Below are 16,313 nucleotides of genomic sequence, written 5' to 3' on the forward strand. Positions count from 1 at the left end.
TTTCAATATTATTTCGGATAATGGTAGTGTTCATATGCATTAGCCAATTTAGTGGAAATCGCTGACAGAACAATTCCTTGACATGTTACCTTTAGCACCACATGTACTGAGGCACAGTGGAAAAAATTACTTTGCATGCTATCTGTACCAATCATTTTATCCCAACAGGGCATCAAAAAGTACAAGGGGAAAACAATACACAATACACAATATTGTACAGTTACTGAGAAAACACAGTTCAGGCAGACAATAAACTGCAAGGCTATGACAAGGTAGATGAATCAAGAGTCCACCTTAAGGTATAAGAGATCAATTTAATAGTCTTATAATGCAGGGTAGAAGCTGACCTCGAGCTTGGAGATACAGGCTTTCAGGCTTTTGTATTTTATTTATTTATTGACATACAATGTGTAACAGGCCCTTCTGGCCTTTTGAGCCATGCTGCCCAGCAACCCCTGATTTGGTTCAGTCACAGGCCAATTTACAATGACCAATTAACCTACTAACTGGTATGTCTTTGGACAGTGGGAGGAAACCAGAGCATCTGGAGGAAACCCACATGGTGACGGGGAGAAAGTACAAACCTCTTGCAGGCAGCGGCGGGAATTGAACCGGAATCACTGGTACTATAAACCGTTGTGCTAACCACTACACTACCATGCTGCTCAATGGGGGGGGGGGGCATGGAGAAGAAGAGAGAATTTCAGGAACTTTGATTATGTTGGCTGCTCTATTGAGGCAATAGTTGGAAGACTCATTTCTATGAGCTGTTTCCACAACTCTTTGTAGTTCCTTACAGTCTTTGGCAGAGGGTTTGCCATACTAAACTGCAACATACACTCGGTGCTGTCTCTGGAACATGTATAAAAATTGGTCAAGGTCAACATACTGAATTACTTTAGCATCCTGAGGAAATAGAGGCACTGGTGAGTTTCCTAGGCTGTGATGCCAAGGTGGTTGGACCAAGCCAGGTTACTTGTGATGGTCATTCCAAGAAACTTGAAGCTCTCAACCATTTCCACGTTAGAAACATTGATATAGGCAGGATCGTATGTACTGCCCCCCTTCCTGAAGCCAATGGACAGCTCTTTTGTTTCGCTGCATTGAGGGAAAGCTTGTCATGACACCAAGCCACTGGCTTTCTATCTCTGTCCTGTACCCTGACTCAACATTTTTGAGATTCAGCCCACTATGGAGATGTCACCTGCAAATGTGTACATGGTGTTTGAGCAGAATCTGGCCACACAGTATAGGCAGTAAAACAGGGGGCAGAGGATGCATTCTTGAGTTGAGGACAATCGTGGCACAAGTGTTACTGCCTAACCTTACAGATTGTGTTCTGTTGGTCTGGAAGTCAAGGATCCAGTTGCAAAGGAAAGTACTGAGTCCAAAGAAACAAGATAATCCATAGATTCAGGAAATCCAGAGTAACATGAACAAAATGCTAGAGAAAATCAGCAAGTCAGGCAGACTGTATGGAAAATAATATAGAGTCAACGTTTTAGTTTTGATGAAGGGTCTCGGCCCAAAACATCAACTGATTATTCCTTTCATAAGAACATAAGAAATAGGAGCAGGAGTAGGCCATCTGGCCTGTCGAGCCTGCTCCACCATTCAATAAGATCATAGCTGATCTGAGTATGGACTCATCTCCACCTACCTGCCTTTTCCCCATAACCCTTAATACCCCTACTATGTAAAAACCTATCCAACCTTGTCTTAAATCTATCCAAACTTTCCAAGGATGCTGCCTGATCTGCTGAGTTCCTTCAGCATTTTGTATGTGTTGCAAGGATCTTGGAGCTGAGTTTACTTAGAATTATGGTATTGAAGACTGAGCCATCGTCAATAAATAGTAGTCTGTTCCTTAATTCTCATATCATTTTTCAGATGCCTTTTCAAACAGAACAAATTGGTAGATAGATAAAATAATATCTTTGACATTTGGGCAAGTTTCCCCTATTCCCTGGTTTTAAATGAACATAATGAAAATCAATGAAGGATTGTATTTTACTGAGATGACAAAAACGAAATAACACATCGGAACATTTTGTTAGTAAAACTGAAAATATTATGGATAGCTCAGTCAATATACTAACTTCATAGAAATAACCTGAGCAATAATTCATAATAAATTTATTGTTAAGAATCCGTGCTTTGATGATTGGCCATGTACATTTGCCTTTGGATTACGTTGAGCATATTTTGTTATGCTATTGGTGTAAAAAATATATTTTTAAGAACATTAGCTTTATTTGCCACAGCTACATTGAAATGCATTATTTGCATCAAATTAAATAAGGAAGGATTGTGTTGGGCAGCCCACAAGTGTACCATGCTTCCAGCACCAACATAGCATGCCCACAACTCATTAACCTTAACTGTACATCTTTGGAATGTGGAGGAAACCGGAGCACCTTGCTGTCACTCGTAGTACACACTACAGCATTCAGCCCATCTAGTCTTCTGCTTAGTCCCACCAACCTGCACCTGGCCCTCCAAACCCCTCCCATTCATGTACCTGTCCACATTTCTCTTCACTGTTGAAATTGAACCCGCATCCACCACTTCCACTAACAGTTCATGCCTTACTCTCACCGTCCTCTGAGTGAAGAAGGTTCCCCTCACAGTCCCCTTAAACATCTCACTTTTTACCCTTAACCCATGACCTTTAGATTGAGCAATAGTCATAACTCGTTACGTACAGCGGCAGGAATTGAACTCTGAACGCTGATCACTGGATCTGCAGTAGTGCTCCATCAACAGCTACACTTACCTGACACACAAAAGTAACTAATTCAGAAGAAAAACCAACTTGACGTACACAGGCACGGCCGGTAAGCAAACAAGCAAGCAAGTTCATTTGTATAGCACTTTTCAAACACGAGGCAGTTCAAAGTGCTTTACATAGAACAAGACATAAAAATCAAACATCAATTTCAGACAATATCTGAGAGAATAAAACCACACAAAAATAGATCTGATAAATAGAAGTTACAGTGCAGGAGATTCTAATTAAAAATAGAAAGAATGTCAGCCACCCTGCATCTTCCTCGAGATGATTCCCTCAGGGAAACACATGTTGAAAAAAGTTGGGCTCAGAAATCTTGTGATTAAGAAAACAGGTGCTATAGATATTAAAAATAGTGGCTGTTTCAGGAATTATATTGAAACCTAGAATAATGCAGTTCCATATGCAACACATTTGTAGTTTGGAAGTATTTGATCAAACCATAACTAATCCATCTCACCAAAAGACAGTTTCAAGACATATTCACTGTCACACCATTTATAAGTATGACATATTGTAGTTTATTGCCACTACATTATAAACTGCAGTTTTCCATTTGTTATTGGTTCATATTAAATATACCTTTACACAATGCCTCCTTAAATAGTAATATGTGAGTCCCATACATTGACCTTCTGATAATCATCTCTTCACGCCATTACAGACATTTACACCACACGATGCATCCTAAAGCAAACAGCATTATGAAGGACCCCACGCACCTCTCATCCCTCATACAAACTCTTCTCCCTCCTGCCAGCTGGCAAAAGACACCAAAGCATTCAGGCTGTCATGACCAGACTATGTAACAGTTTCTTCCCCCAAGCCATCAGACTCCTCAATACCCAAAGCCTGGACTGACACCAACCTACTGCCCTCTACTGTGCCTATTGTCTTGTTTATTATTTATGTAATGCCTGCACTGTTTTGTGCACTTTATGCAGTCCTGAGTAGGTCTGTAGTCTAGTGCAGTTTTGTGTTGTTTTACGTAGTTCAGTGTAGTTTTTGTATTGTTCATGTAGCACCATGGTCCTGAAAAACATTGTCTCGTTTTTACTCTATACTGTACCAGCAGTTATAGTCGAAATGACAATAAAAAGTCACTTGACTTGACTTAAATACTCTGCTGACTATACATTATCAAAATGGTTGAAGTAGATGTAAAATACAAAATGTTATTTTAAACAATATATTGAACAGTACTGCTACAGTACAGTAAATGTACTGTACAGTACTGCTACAGTACAGTAAATGTATAAATTATAAAAAGTGAAGAAAATCAAAAATTCTTGATTAGCCAGGGCATCAAAGGGTATGGGGAGAAGACAGGGGAGTGGGGATGACTGGAAAAATTGGATCAGCCCATGATTGAATGGTGGAGCAGACACGATGGGCTGAATGGCCTACTCCTGCTCCTATATTTTATGGTCTTATTTACGTTACATCTGATACTGAATCTCAAATGTAACTACATCTTGACACCTAAATCCTGAACTCCATGCCCTGTAGCACTGCGACTTCATCATGACAATCACAGAGGTTCAAAGTTGTAGGTTCACTTTCTCAAACGCTGTAAATGGGCTGGGCTTGCCAGCAAACCCAAAATCCCCAAAGCTTTTTGACAAAGGTCAAGAACTCCATTCAGATGAAAGAAACTGGCTATATATGCCAGTCAAAGCTAATAGACCAAATAGCTCAGGACAATCCAGATCTGTTCTGTATCCTATACTAGCTTTCATGCAATTCCTGACCTGCAGTGCATTTCGTACTGTCTTATTGCAACATGTGGGCTTGAAGACTATGGATTGATGGACACATAAGGAGATAGCTTATGCTAATGGTCCAAGCTACCGCTCAGTGGAAGGTACACTCCAGCCCAACATGGAGTGTTTATTTTCAACATGTTTGCATTATTTTATTTTGCTATCTAATGAGCAAGGATTACAAATAAATTGTTAACCTATTGTAAACTAAAACTCAGATGCAAAGGTCTTTCAGTTAGTCCTGACGAAGGGTCTCGGCCCAAAACGTCGACTGTACCTCTTCCTAGAGATGTTGCCTGGCCTGCTGCGTTCACCAGCAACTGTTATGTGTGTCTAACTTTTAAGCTTTATTTGCTAAATTTCTGAGTGCTTTATGCTTCATGTAACCTAATTATTTTGTATATCACAGGAAAAAGTCAATTACAACACATCGATTCCAAAAGCTTTGACAGGGTATTGATTTTAAGAAAAATGATTTTTACCAGAGTTACATTTTTTAACAACTGCTGCTGATTTAAACAAATTTATGTGTCAAAGAAACTTGTCGTAAAGGATTGAATTTGCATTTTAATGTTTCAAGGCATCAGAATTCTTCTTTGTCATCATTTCAGATTAGTTCTGTAAATGTTTTGAGGAAAATCGATTACAGGAGGCTGCTTTCCAGTGTAGTGATTTAATGCTCAGAATCCAATTTCCAATAGTTATTGCCAGGTAAAGTTTCAAACAATTCACGCAGGTATTGAATATAATCTTGAATAATAACTTTACCTACTGCAATTACAACATCAGACAATTACAGATTGTTTTATTGTTTTTACTATCTTTTTTGCATTGAAGATTAACATGTTGATACTGCATTCCCAGAATAGATGCACAGGAATAAATTTGGAAGATTGTTATGCTGTGTAAGAGAAGTTGGTTTGTGTGCGCTGAGTACAAAGTATTGCAATAATCTGAAGAAGAAAGCAGTTGCATGTCAGTATTTACAACATAACTCATTTATCTTCTCAATCTTCAGAACCACACACATAAATAGAGAACCTAATGAGGGCACTGAACCAATACCAGGAACTGGTGCTGTAAAGTACAATTTCATATGCTTCTTCACCTAAAAAATTATTATTTAAGAAATCTTCCCTATAGCATTCAGTGCATTTTTGTTGAGTGTTCTTCTGCCAGCAAACACACATCCCATATTACTAAGCAAAAGACCTTGGATAAAGCATCTTTGGGAAATATGTCTTTTGCACATTGGTTGCTTGTCTGTCTCTGATGTGTGTGATTTTTCATTGGTGCTGTTGTGTTTCTTTGGGTTTATTGTGAATGCTCGCAGGAAAATGAATGTATTTGTCCATTAATTCGCTTATTGAGATACAGCTCGGAATAGGCTCTTCCGAACATTCGAGACACACCACCCAGTAATCCTCTGATTTAATCCTAGCCTCATCACAGGACCATTTACAATGACCAATTAATCCAAGAACTGGTAAACCTTTGGACTGAATCTCAGGGTTGTATATGGTACTACTACTAATACTATTACGTTGGCTCAGGCCTAGGGGGCCGCTGTCGGGTAAGTTGTATATGGTTACATATGTATACTTTAATAATAAATATTCTTTGAATTTTGATATTAAGTGGATTTTAGCTTATGAATAAATACATGCCTCTATTTAGAATTCAATTGAATTGAATTGACTTTATTACTTACATCCTTCACATACATGAGGAGTAAAAAATCTTTACATTACATCTCCGTCTAAATACGCAATGTACAATTTATAGTAATTTGTATGTGCAACAGGATAGTCAATATAACATAGAAATACAATTATATCAGCATGAATTAATCATCTGATGGCCTGGTGGAAGAAACTGTCCCGGAGCCTGTTGGTCCTGGCTGAAGGGCCTGTAATATTCTATAACTCTGTCTGCATTAACGCTGGTATCAACTCTAGCCACAATGATAATTAGTTTAAACAGATGGCTTAATTATTTATTATTCTGTGCAGGTCAATAATGTAAAATATAATGTCCAGAGTAGCTGTTTTATAGAAGAATAAAATGTATTGTTTAGGTATCTGTAGTAGCATTCGTGAATCCTTGCTATACTATCTACAAATTGTTCACTCCATTTCAAAATACAAGATGTTTTTCAGTAGGAATACAGTACTGTGCATAAGTCTTGGGCAGATGTATATAGCTAGAGTGCCTAGGACTTTTGCACAGTACTGTAGGAATGCCGCAAAAAAAAAATCATGACATATGTGAGTGATGATAAACCCGATTCTGATATGAGTCTGTATTATCGACTGAGAATGTCAAGGGGGCAGGGAGAGGGGAATCATGGTTGGGAAAAGGGGAAGGGAGAGGGGAGGGAGCAGGAAGCACCAGAGAGACATCCTGTAATGATCAATAAACCATTTATTTTGAATCAAATGACCCCTTGACCAGTGTCTCAAGGCTGGGTGTGTCTGCACCCATGCCACCCCCTGCCTCTGGCACTCTTTCTCTGCCACCTGTCCCTCCACCCTCGCATTTCCCAACATACTTTGCTTCCTGCCAGATTTACAAACTCCGCTCCACGTTGACAAATACAGTACTGTGCAAAAGTCTTAGCTATATATATGAGCCTTAGATTTTGCATGGTACTGTACTTAATATCATGGACTCAGTAACATACAGTAAAGTAACACTAAAATGAGTACCTAACCTCATCCAGAACAATAGCACCAAGAAGTATAATCCATTTTATCTCACTAAATCAGTGACAATAACTCTTGCCAGAAGTGCTTCAGTGTCCAAAATGAGATCATCAAACTCATGATGCCAGACCAAATTTATGCACGCTGTTTATCTAACTAATTAAAGTCATTTGTCAGAACTGTACAGGTGAAGTAAATTATTCATGTACTTAGCTCATTACATTACAAGAGCAATTTATCGAACATGGAATCAATAACATCCCAATATGGTTTTCTACAATATAATTTTGAAAAAGCTATTGTCATTCAATCAGGTTGTACAGGTAACGGGCTCAAACCCACAATCAGGTGACAATTAGACTTTGTTATCTTTTTGGAAAGAAGTGGTAGCGAACTGGGGAATGTATTTCAGAGCACTATCGTGCAATGAGTGGACATCCATACTCTGTAAGTGCCACACTGTAACTTGGACGTCTGCTGCAAATATTTCTCAGTGTAAAGTAGCTCCTGGAGGGTCCAGTCATTTGATCTCTCCAAGAAGGTTTTCACTGCGCAGTTTTTGAATACAAAGATTATCTTTATTTGTTTATTTATTTAGAGAAGCAGCCCAACATGACCCTGCTATCTATTTACACCCGTGTGACCAATAACTAACTAACCCATACGATTTTGGGATGGGGGGGGAAACTAGAGCAGCCAGAGGAAACCCACGCGGTCACGGGGAGAACGTACAAACTCCTTACAGACAGTGACGGGAATTCAATCCGGGTCCAGGTGCTCTAAAGCATTACGCTAATAAAACATACAATGAAATTTTGTCATCTTGCACCAACAACCGACACTGCTGAGCACGTGTTGGGGCCGCCTGCAGCTGTCACCATGCTTCCGGCATTAATTTAGTATGCCCACAACAGACGAACCTTAGCCTGTACGTCTTTGGAATGTGGGAGGAAGCTGGAGCACCCAGAAAGCCTACAAACTCAATACAGACAGCAGTGAGAATTGAACTTATATCGATTTTACAGCTGGCACTGTGAAGCATTGCACTAACTGCTGCCCTACCATGCCCCCCAGAGGGTGATCCCCAGAAGTTTCAGGTTGCTCCAGCATAAATCCGGCTGGATGACACCACAAACCCAAAACAGATCGCTTTTGCCTCACATACACCCAGGACTGTCCTATAATGTCAGCACAGCACACCACTTGAACAGCTCGCCAAGGCTCACAGCACAGATCAGAGTAGATTATGCACTCCCGAGAAAATAATGCAAAAGCGTTGCATGACAAGCTGGATGGATGACATGCAATATCACCCCACAGTGCAGCACACCTTTGGAGGGGTGGGGAGGGAGGGTTGATGCTTTGTTGCTGCTGTTTGTGTGTGGGAGGAGGGAGAGGGGGCTTTGAGATCCTAATGTTTTAGTCATTCACTCTTTGGGGAGGGTTTCTTCTGTTTTCATGAATGTCTGCAGAGAGTAAGAATTTCAGGTTGTATATTGTATACTTCCTCTGATATTAAATGGAACCATTAAACCCTTGAACCAGTGGAGACTTGTAAATAGAGTTGAATTTTGTGTAATCATCAGTGATTCTCACTGATTTGGATGGGTGTTGATAGACATCTGGAGTCTAGGTCTTTGCTCCTCACTCAAAGGCCAGCAACGTGGACAAGGAAGGAAGGTGTAATTCTGTGTTGTATTGTTCTAAGGCTCAGTATGTTCAAGAAAAGTTTGGATGGGTACAAGGATGGGAGGGGTATGGAGGGCTATGGTCCGGGTGCAGGTGATGGGACGAGGTGGCTTAAATGGTTTGGCATGGACTAGATGGGCCAAATGGCCTGTTTCTGCGCTGGACTTTTCTATGGCTCTAAGGACAACACTCCATGCTCAAACGCCAATGATGTAGATGGGTCCCGAACATCTGGTGTCCAGCCCTCTGTTCAGTGCTCAAAGGCCTACAATGTGGATGGGTGTCAGAGGACATTCATGGACGTCGGGCTGTCCCAGGTTGGTGGGACCCGAGATCAGATAACCATGTGAGCAAGAGGCACGAGAGCTGGTGAGTTAACGAGCCTGGAGTTTGAGGTCCCATAAATGGCTACAAGTTACTTTGCTCTACAGATCCGCAGGACAGCAGCACAGAAAGGTGCTGATCAACATGGACTGCACACACCCAGGATCCCATTACAAACACAGCAACTAGCATCCTGAATGATACATCCACAGACCTGCCCTACAATGACTACATTTGTCAAACTGGTCCGTACATATATGGCACTGCTCCAACAGATGCCTTTAGACTCCAGCTTAGAACAAACATATCATCAATCAATGTGGATACAACAGGGTCTTTTAACAGCCTCTTAGATAGGTACATGGAGCTTAGAAAAATAAAGGACTATGCGCTAGGGAAATTCTCGGCATTTTCTAGAGTAGGTTACATGGTCAGCACAACATTGTGGGCCGAAGGGCCTATAATGTGCTGTAGATTTCTACGTTTTATGTTCTATGTTCTATGTTCTATCATATTGCAACCCTCATCCAGATCAGCATTGAGTACATACCATCCACAATTGCTCAACAAACCCAGCAGATCTGTCTGATTTTACACATTAAAGCTACTCTACAACGGAGAACAAGTGAGGTTAATCTACACACACTCAGGACTACACTGATCTGACCTCGTCAAAAATAAGCACTGTATCAAAGAGATAGGACCACACAGACCCAACCTCCTTTACATATTGAGCAGATAATATTCCATGCCACATTAACAGATGCAATACTATCAATGCAACCTAGTCACCCTGGGCTGGAAAATATACAGCTCACAAAACAGAAGCATACATATACACACACACTCACACCAGCCTAGACGGAAGAGGTATAATGTACAGCCCCAGAAATTCAGCACATACCAGAATAGGCTCTCCACACCCAAGATTGCTCCATAAATTAAGTACATACCAACCAGGACGATCCACACCCAGCACTGTGCTATGTGCATGCACACACACAACTTCATTGCAAACGTAAAAGAAACCAGGCCACATTGTGCTTGGATGACACAAACCAGAACTGCTTTAAAATTCCTGGGTGGTTCTTCCTGGGTTGCATCTGGCAGAACATGCTAAGCACAGGTGGACCACACACTGCCAGGTCTACAATACAAACACAGGACATTCAGCCTGCCAAATGTGAAGCAGGCCTGGGATCAGACTGACTGCACAAGCTCAGGACAGCATCACTGACCCGGCACAGAGGAGCCTGGTTACACACTCCCAGTACTGTACTACTAACCTAACATGGTGTACAATCTCAGAATTGCACTCCAAAACCAAAATAAATAGGACTAGATCATATTCAGACAGAACTGCATAGCGACCTCATCAAAAATCAGCCTAGATTTACAAACACCCAGGAATTCATTAATAATCCAGCACAGATCAATCTGTCTGCAACCAATCAGACTTCATTGGAAACCTCTTTTTAAATTACCATTGACTACCAACTCCTAGCATTGCACCACTTGCCAGTCACTGCTTGGACAGGAACCAGGACTGAATTTCAAATCTATCTCAGATTAGCATGATCAATATGCTCCCTGACTATAATACAAACCCCTTCATACATCAATCCATTCTAATGAAGGGGCTTTGACATGAAATATTAACTCTGTTCCCTTTTGAACAGATGCTGCCCGATGGGCTGAGTCCTTACAGTAATTTTTATTCCACATTTTCAACTTTTATATAACCAACTCGGAATGCAGCTCTCAAGACTGCAATGGTCATTGTGGACGACACAGTCTGTAACTACATTGTTCAGATCAGGATGGACTACGTGTATCTAGGACATCATAACATACTGAGTCAGGTGGAACAAAAACAAACACACCAAGGAACACATTATAAAGTTAGCACATACCAACCAGGCTACAAATATGTTCTGTTGAAGTTGGTTAAGGCAATGGTAGGGCCTAATTTGGAGTTTTAGTCACCTATCTACAGGAAAGATGCAAACAAGGTTGAAAGAGTACAGAGAAAATTTACAAGGATGTTGCCAGTTCTAGAGGACTTGAGTCAAAAAAACTTGACAAACTTCCATAGATGTGTGGTGGAAAGTGTTTTGACTAGCTGCATTATGGCCTGGTATGGGAACACCAATGCCTTTGAATGGAAAGGTCTACAAAAGGCAGTGTATTTGGCCCAGTACATCACGAGTAAAGCCCTCCCGACCTTTGAGCACATCTGCATGAAACACTTTCGTAGGAAAGCGTCATCAATCATCAAAGATCCTCACCACCCAGACCATGCTCTTTTCTCACTGCTGCAATCCGGCAAAAGGGACAAGTGCCTCAGGACTTGCACCACCAGGTTCAAGAACAGTTACTCCCCTTGAACCATCAGGCTCGTGAACAAAAGAGGATAATTACACTAATCCATCAAGATGTTACCACAACCAATAATCTCACTGTAAGGACTCTCTATCTTGTTATTTATTGCTGTTTATTTATAGTTGCATTTCACCATGTTGTTGTCTTCTATGCTCTTGCTCTTTCATTTAGTTATTATTCTATAGATTTGTTGAGAAAGAAGAAAGAATCTCAGGGTTGTATGTTGTACTCTGAAAATAAATTTTACTTTGAACTTTGTTATAAGCAAAGATTCAATAGGTTAGGACTTTACTCCTTGGAACGTAGACAATTGAGAGGAGTATTGAATGTAGAAGACTTGACATTTCTCCAAAGTTATGAGGGGTATAGATACAGTAAATGCATGCAGGCTTTGTTTACTGCTGTTGGATGGGACTACAACTGGAGGTCATGGGTTAAGGGTGAAAATTGAAAAGTTTCAGCGAAACATGAAGGGGAACCTCTTCACTTAGAGGATCATGAGAGTGTAGAATGAACTGCTAGCACATGTGGTGCATGCAAGCTCGATTTCAACATTTCAGAGAAGTTTAGATTGGTACATGGATAGTAGGGGTATGGAAGGCTATATTCAGGGTGCAGGAAATAGGCAGTTCAGTTTAAATGGTTCAGTACCAACTAAGTGGGCCAAAGGGCCTGTTTTTGTGCTGGACTGTTCTGTGAGACACCACTACAAACTCCCTACAGATCAGACAGGACCGCAAACATACAGCAACACACACAAAATGCTGGAGGAACTCAGCAGGCCAGGTAGTACCTGTGGAAAAAGTACAGTCAACGTGTTGGGCCATCAACTGTACTTTTTTCCACAGATGCTGCCTGGCCTGCTGAGTTCCTTCAGCATTTTGTGTGTGTTGCTCAGATTTCCAGCATCTGCAGATTTCTCTTGTTTGTCCACAAACATACAGGACTGCTTCAGAAGCGCAGTATAAACTATTCTGAAGTACACACATTTCACTTTCGTATAAATCAAGTTCAGGTTTACAACCCTTAATCTAAAGTCTTGTTCTTTTCAGTTACTATAATCGAACATAATTAAGTCCACCTCATTCAATTCCCAGTCTGTGCAGAAGTAAAAGACTTTGACCTGGTTGGGTAAGAACCTCAGCTGGATTTGACAGTTGAATCTGCATTCTTTAAAAACTTTCTTTAAAATAAGTATCATTTAACTCCATACAATTATTTGAAAAAATGATAACCTACAACTCTAGATTAGTTTGTAGATTTAAACAATAAATAAGCTCAATATCTCAAGTAACAAAGCACATTTCAAGGTTATTTGCAGTGAGATTTTTTATATAAATAGCTTAATAATTCCTAAATTTACTAGATATTGAAATTACCTTTCCCTGGTGCCCCTCCTCCTCCTTTCCTCCCATGGTCTACTGCCCCTCCCTATCAGATTCATTCTTCATTAGCATTTTAGCTTTTCCACCTATTAACTGCTAGGTTCTTACTTCATCCTCCCTCCCCACCCAATCACCTTCCCCCTCACATGCTCTCACCTATCACCTGCCAACTTGTATTCCTTCCCTCCCCCCAACACCCCACCTTCTTATAGGGAGTTCAGTTTAAATGACCTCCCCCTTCTTTTGCAGTCCTGATAAACAGTGTTGGCTCAAAATGTTGATTGTTTATTTTCCTCCGTAGATACTGCCCAACCTGCTGAGTTCCTCCGGCACTTTGTGCAGGTACCTCAAGATTTCCAGCATCAGCAGAATCTCTTGTTTTAACTTACATAGTGCCTCAGAGAATTATTGACAGAAATATTCACATTTTCACAATTAACTACACAAGTACATAATCCTGAAGTTTCTCTGTTTCAGTGCATTAGATACTTCAAGGGCTAGAATTTTCCCTGTCATTACTATCCGACCACCCTAACTCGGCAGAGTATTTCTATATAAAAGGTGGGACATAGTTTAGCATAGGTTCTTGGTCCTCTTTATAGTGTGATCTTTACAAATATCAGACATTAAACAGGTTGAAAAGCAGATGCACCTGCTCTGTTGGTAAAGGACTTTATTCCCATTGCCTCAAGCATTGAATATGATGTTTGTCGCGGGAACTCTCGCCAGATTTTCCACCACAAAGAGGAGTCAACTAGAAAGCAAAATGTAGTATATTGCTGACAGAAGAACAAGCGGGCTCAGCAATTAAAGTTAAAATAACCTAAATTGGCCTGAAGGGAAGGAGTGGTGAATGGAAATAGGTCCACTTCAGCCAGAAGTGGCTATATTATTGCGTCTTCTGCCATTGGTTCTAGGTACAACACCCATTGCCTGATGTTACCTGGCAACAGCAGAATTCACTCACTAAAAGAAAGATACTGGAAGTACAGCTTTAACAGAATAAATGGGGGTGTGGTAAAATCATTTTAAAAAGTATGTATTAGCCATGGAAAATTGATCATATTTAGAATTTGAGGCTCAAATCTGAAAGCACCCTCTTTGTAAATGCACAGACACTCTATGAGTAGAAAGTGTATGAAATTCTACAAACCATTGTTTAATTAATAATATAATCACACATTTTACAGCTATAGCCCAGACCAGAAAGCACAGTGCACAATACTAAAAAGACAAATCTATTAAATTTTAATTAGGTAAGGAAATATATCATTACACAGCTCAAAGAAAATTTTCAACCTCATTTGCAGATCAAATTAATGTTGCACACAAAATAAGAACCAATATGACGTGAGCTTATTCTTGACTACCTACTGGTACAGTGGTTATTTTTTTCTTACTGATTGATTGATTTACAGCCAGGGTAGGCCCTTCTGCCACAGCCAGCAGTGGAGGCCAAGTCCGTGGATATATTTAAGGTGGAAGTTGTTAGTTTTCCGATCGGTCAGGGCATCAAAGGATATGGCGATAAGGCAGGTGTACGGGGTTGAGAGGGATTCAGGATCAGCCATGATAGAACGGTGGAGCCCACTCGCTGGGCTGAATGGCCTCGTTCTGCTCCTATGTCGTATGGTCTTCTGGTCCTTTGAGCCACGCCCCAGTTTAATCCGATCCTAATCACGAGACAACTTACAACCTACCAACTAGAATGTCTTCAGACTGTGGGAGGAAACTGGAGCACCCGGAGGAAACCCACATGGTCATGGGGAGAATGTACAAACTCCTTTCAGACAGCGCTGGGAACTGAACTTGGCTATGAAGTGTTATGCTAACCACTACACTACTGTGCTGCACCTTTAACACAGTGTTAACACATTGACGCTGTCTTCTGCATTAAGACAGTACTGATCTAGCAGTATACATACACATCACAAATTTTCAAAACAATAGCACTGAGATTATGAACAGGTTTATCGAGTTAAGGATACACATTGGCCTAAGTACGGTTACAGTGCCTGGCACACAATGTGTTATGGGATCTTAGCCACTCACCTGAAATGCCAGACAGAGCCTTGATTTGAAATCTCATCGAAGGTACAAAAGAATAGGGAGGAATGTGAAGTGAATGCCAATAAGAGACAGAGATACATCCATTATTCATTGTTTACCTGATACGCTTTTCTTCAAGCTTTTTCAGATCTGCATCTCGTTTGAGGACTTTCTGTAGAGCCTGTTGTTCTTCCTCTGACAGGAAGCTGAGGTCCATCATTTTGGCCAGATTCAACTCGGTCTTCATTTTCCAGCCACTCCAGTGCCTTTGGAGAAACTTGAGTGCGATGAATCAAACAAACTGGAGTGAGATTATAACTCAACAGTGTTGAAACCTCCAACTGGTGCCTTCCACCTTCTGGGATTGTTTTATTTCCTCAATACGTTCAACTCTCTGCTTGCCACCAAAAATTGTTCAGAGATAACAAATTGTTCTGCTGGTTACTTGTCTCCTTTCAGACTCATCGAAGGCCGTCACATTCACGGATATTAGATTTATGTCAGATGTTTACGAGCTTTCAGGAGGATTTTAAAATTCCACACCTGCCAAAAACAGGAGCAGCCGTCTCCGTGAAGGAATGCAGTGATGTAAACTGTTAGAATCCTTCTTGATCGCATACTCTGTCTATGCAAATTAATTTATTACAGGAATGTGAACCTGCATGCGTGCCTGAGTTGTTTTACAGGTTTATACTTCAGAGAGTTTGTTATCAAATTCCTTTACCTGAACTGAATCATTGCACAAATAGAGGAACAAATTAAACATTAAATCTTAAATCTCGTAATTAACAGGAAATTAACTGTGGAAATAGGGTCAATTTTTAAAAGCCTTTGAAAGCACAAGTCAACGAAAAATTAAACATGAATAGCTTTTTTCTCATGTTGTTCAGTCTATAATGATTATTGAGAAAGTCACATACATTCCCAATCAAAAAACAAAAAACTTAGAACAGAAAGGGGTACGCAGCATCTGTGGAAGCAGGAGGTTTAGATCGAAATCCTGCATCAGGACTGAGAGGGAAGTGAAAAGATATCCAACATATAGCAGTTCATGGCAAGGTGCAATAGAACCATGTGGGAGGGGATGATGGGACGTGGAACGAGGAGGGGGCGAGGGATGGAAGAGGTGAACGAAGGGAGAAGAAACCTCGGTGAACAGGTGAGGGTATGGGATGGTGAACACGGGACATGTGGGTTATTTGAAATTGGAAAATTGAGCATTCAT

The 16,313-nt window shown here is 40.6% G+C and overlaps 1 protein-coding gene across 2 annotated transcripts in view; it reads right to left on the reverse strand.

Annotated features, from left to right (window-relative positions):
- The window catches only part of LOC140210331 (synaptotagmin-like protein 2), a 234,409-nt gene extending 218,751 nt beyond the window's left edge, over positions 1-15,658 (reverse strand). For both annotated transcript variants that reach the window (XM_072279214.1, XM_072279207.1), the window contains exon 1: positions 15,208-15,658. In XM_072279214.1, coding sequence (XP_072135315.1) covers positions 15,208-15,335 — 128 coding nt within the window. In that variant the 5' untranslated portion in view covers positions 15,336-15,658. The remainder of the gene's footprint in view (positions 1-15,207) is intronic.
- Positions 15,659-16,313: the final 655 nt, after the last annotated feature.

Source organism: Mobula birostris, chromosome 2, assembly GCF_030028105.1.
Source record: "Mobula birostris isolate sMobBir1 chromosome 2, sMobBir1.hap1, whole genome shotgun sequence".
NCBI classification, from domain to species: Eukaryota; Metazoa; Chordata; class Chondrichthyes; order Myliobatiformes; family Myliobatidae; genus Mobula; species Mobula birostris.